Raw genomic sequence first — 1,257 nt, forward strand, 5'->3', positions numbered from 1 at the left:
ATATGTAACAATATATATTCATGTGGATTTTTAATACTCATATTTTACAAATGCTGTTAACTTTAATTCTGTTTAAAGAGAAAAGATGGCAGCCGTCAAGTTCAAAAAATGATCCGCTTTGCTGCCACCTCTACAGATGAACGCAAGCGGAAAATTATGGACAAGCTTCATTATTTTATGCATAATACAGATCATCTTGTACAAGGCTTCGGCATTAGAATTGGCGATAGATTTATAACTGTTCCAATGAGATTGCTTAAAGCACCATCAATTGAATATCGCTCGAGCAAGTTCATAGAGCCCCGAAACGGATCTTGGAGAAATTTACCATTTTTGCAAACCGGGATAGCTTCCCAGCAAACCGGTCATAAATGGGCTATCATATACTCTCCGTCAAGGTTCCTAAGACATGCCACTTTACAGGATTTGTCAAGCATGGTAAGATGGGCATCTACACATTTTCCATAGAATATATTTTAGCAAGCAATGTATGTAATATTATATGCATTAACAAAACTACTCTACACTCCAGTTATATAATAGCGCCAAGCGTATGAATATTAACTTGGATGAGAAGAGAGATATACAGGAAACCAAAAATATTGTTCAGACTCTGGAAGAATATAAAAAGAAAAATTATGACTTGGTTGTAGTTGTTATTCCTGGCTATGGCACCACGTATGCTGATATAAAACAAAAAGCGGAATTAGTTTGCGGTCTTTTGACGCAGTGTATCAAAGAGCAGACTTTAAATCGTGGTGTAAACGATCAGTTGGTATCGAATTTATTGTTGAAAGTGAATTCAAAACTAAACGGAGCCAATCACAAAATCGCGGCTAATAATCACGTTGTGCTTGACCATGCAATGTTCTTGGGTGCTGATGTCACTCATCCATCACCCGATCAACGTAACATACCGAGTGTGGTAGGCGTGGCCGCCTCACATGACCTCAATGGAGCTTGTTACAACATGCAATACCGTTTACAAGAGTCAACAAAAGAAGAGATCGTTGACATGCAAAGCATCATCCGTCATCACCTAAAAGTGTATTTCCAAAAGCAGAATCGTTATCCCAATTATATTATCTACTATCGCGATGGTGTATCTGATGGCCAATTCCAAAAGGTCGAAATACTTGAGCTAGGAGCTATACGGGCCGTATGCAAGGAAGTAAGTATTATTTAAGACACATCTTGGTCATGCAAAACGCAATCGAATGTACGTATGTATGTATATACTGCAAGCATAATGCTATA

The 1,257-nt window shown here is 37.9% G+C and overlaps 1 protein-coding gene across 1 annotated transcript in view; it reads left to right on the forward strand.

Moving 5' to 3' along the window:
• LOC108365024 (protein argonaute-2) overlaps window positions 1-1,257 on the forward strand; it is a 23,592-nt gene that overhangs the window by 20,859 nt on the left and 1,476 nt on the right. Inside the window, exons 8-9 of the mRNA XM_017618930.1 lie at window positions 79-438; window positions 533-1,171. Of these exons, the coding sequence (XP_017474419.1) occupies window positions 79-438; window positions 533-1,171 (999 nt within the window). The remainder of the gene's footprint in view (window positions 1-78; window positions 439-532; window positions 1,172-1,257) is intronic.

Source organism: Rhagoletis zephyria, unplaced genomic scaffold (assembly GCF_001687245.7).
Source record: "Rhagoletis zephyria isolate East Lansing unplaced genomic scaffold, Rhagoletis_zephyria_1.1 Rzeph_scaffold_01750, whole genome shotgun sequence".
Lineage (NCBI taxonomy): Eukaryota > Metazoa > Arthropoda > Insecta > Diptera > Tephritidae > Rhagoletis > Rhagoletis zephyria.